This window comes from Coturnix japonica, chromosome 6, assembly GCF_001577835.2.
Source record: "Coturnix japonica isolate 7356 chromosome 6, Coturnix japonica 2.1, whole genome shotgun sequence".
Taxonomy (NCBI): Eukaryota; Metazoa; Chordata; class Aves; order Galliformes; family Phasianidae; genus Coturnix; species Coturnix japonica.
The window spans coordinates 30,389,180-30,391,679 of NC_029521.1; the positions used below are offsets into that span (position 1 = coordinate 30,389,180).

The window sequence follows — 2,500 nt, forward strand, 5'->3', positions numbered from 1 at the left end:
CTACAAAACCTGGAACTTACTCCAAGGCTCCTAATTCATTCACTTTATGTTTTGCTGACTATGTACCTTAGCTCAAGAGCCACACTCCTCATGACATCCTGCTGTAGCTTTGTCCAATCTGCATTTACAACAGCGTTTTTAAGACTCTATAATCTTGACCACATGCAGTTATCACTTTCCAGCAAAACGTATTAAATAATGTCACTTAGAAATACATTACTAGCACCAAAAGGACCACGGCAACTGCCTCCACATTTGGTAACTGCTACACAGGTGAGGATATGAGGTTCAGTTTTGCTCAGGTTGTAATTTCTTTGGGGATAGATGGGAAATGCAGACGTCCACAGCTGCTTGGGCTACACCATTCTGAGATGCTACCTTCACTTACTTACAAGTTCAGCAAGGGAACTTGCATGGAAAAACATATCTTTGTTGTGTTGACTGTTAAGTCTTAACTTAAAACTACCCAGGAACCCACTTCTCCCATTAGATCAAATTTAACAGACAGAAACAGTTGCAGTCTAGTGGGAAAATATTCATCAAAATGCACATCATCTGCACATCGTCTGCAATCTGCATTATCTATCCAATAAGCACCAAGAACTCTGCCAGAATCCCTACAGTCTGTCGAGTAAACAGTTAAAGGCGATTTGTTTTTGAAAGGGAGATTGATTCATCAGATCAAATTTATTACCTAGAATCCTCATCCAAAAGCACCATAAATTAAACTGCTATTTTGCCATTTCTCCCCCCCAGCATCTTAGTTAAAGTCATTCTTAAAAGCAAAAAAAAAAACAAAAAAACCTGTAATACACATTTTAGATATATGTCAGCAATACTTCATCCCAAAATAAGACTTCTCATGTTAGAAACACTGCAAACCACAAAGTTCCTATTTTTCCTTGCGCCCTTATAAATTAAAATCAAATGTATTTAGGAGAATTGGCATAAAGTCCTTTCCAGGGTAATGACTTTGTATCCCAAGTCTCGGGTCTGAAGGAATTTTCAGAGCCAGATTGCAAATGGGGCTGGATAAAGTTCTTTGGAGCCAACAAAAGCTACTTGAACCCCTGCCTAAAACTTCAACTGAACCTTTCGGGAAGTTCAAGAAGTTTGGATAGATCCTCTGAAAAATATTTTTCTCACTGAATACTTCTGAACTCCTTTCCCTGGCTGGAGCAGAGTTGGACATACCATTGACAATCTACTTCTGGCTGCGATGAAAACAGGAAGTAACTGGCATCTTGTGTGAGCTTGATCTCATGAGATATCGAGACATTATTAAGGCCTGATTGTCATTCAGAAGAGAGGGAAGAAATTACGCTCTTACCAGTGTAGACAAATCGTCCGGGAGCACCTTTGCAGAACTGTTTGGATTTGTAGGAGAGAGTCACTTCCACAACCCCTGGAATGTGCCGTGGCGGTGTCTGAACTCTGATGGCATGGGGTGTTATCAGCTACAAAAGGCATAGAGAAAATATGCCTTAAATCAAGGTGGCAGAGATAAGACTTATGGCAGACCATTAACATAATTACACAAATGACTTGAAATAGGTCTCCAAATCCTCCCTCCTTGCTGTCATAGTTGAAGATAGAGGTTCTAAAGGGTTTTGTGTTTTTTTGTTGTTTTGTTTTTTGGTTTTTCTTTTTTTTTTAAGAAAAATCTCTGTAAATGATCCTCGGTTTTAGTTTGCAGGAAAGGCCACAGGGTATCATTCATATGAAAATTGCCTCCATATGTCTCCTTAAGGCTACTTCTAGCAATTTTAACACTAATTGTCCAATTGTACTGGGAGACCTCCTGCAGCAAGTCTTCCACTAGAGGGCCGTGATGTGCCTCCAGTACATCCCTCTTGCACAGCCGAGTGTCACATGCGGATCCATGGCTAAAAAGGCACTGTGAAATAAAATCTCATGATACCTCATGTCAATAGCCTATCGACAGCTTGTTAAAATCATTCATGGAAAAATGTTACAGTTCAAAGCCCACCAATTTAGATAGCTTACCTCACTCCAGACCAGCATGGTTCCAAACACCACTTGTAAGCCCATCAAAGAAGTTGTCTCCAATAATGATGACAGTGGCCCCTCCAGTAGTCCAGCCTTCACTAGGACTGATGGCCTTTATGCACGGAGTAGCTGCTTGTACAAGACAGAAAATCAAGACCTTAATACCCCTTCTTTTCTGACATGAAACCTCTTTGCCAATGACAAACCATGCAAAGCACAATAGGAGGAAAGTGCATGATTTCTCCAGGAGGCATACAAAGGGCAATCATATATCAGCATGTTGATGTATTTAAAGCAAACTATTAAATGTTTTATAAAGCAAAGGCCAAGCAGCAGAACACTGGTGAGCAAGAAAAAACTGGCTTGATATAGCAAATTATATGTCAGGGCAAATATGGCTATTACAAATGATTAAGCATCGCATGCATGTGGCATGTCGATTTATCTGCTTTGCTGTACAGATCTAAGCAGAGTCAATCAAAAGGTTGTT

At 40.1% G+C, this 2,500-nt stretch overlaps 1 protein-coding gene across 1 annotated transcript in view; it reads right to left on the minus strand.

Annotated features, from left to right (window-relative positions):
* The window catches only part of LOC107316274 (transcription factor COE3-like), a 43,586-nt gene that overhangs the window by 33,868 nt on the left and 7,218 nt on the right, over positions 1 to 2,500 (minus strand). Inside the window, 3 exon segments of the mRNA XM_032445483.1 lie at positions 1,331 to 1,457; positions 2,008 to 2,049; positions 2,051 to 2,139. Of these exon segments, the coding sequence (XP_032301374.1) occupies positions 1,331 to 1,457; positions 2,008 to 2,049; positions 2,051 to 2,139 (258 nt within the window).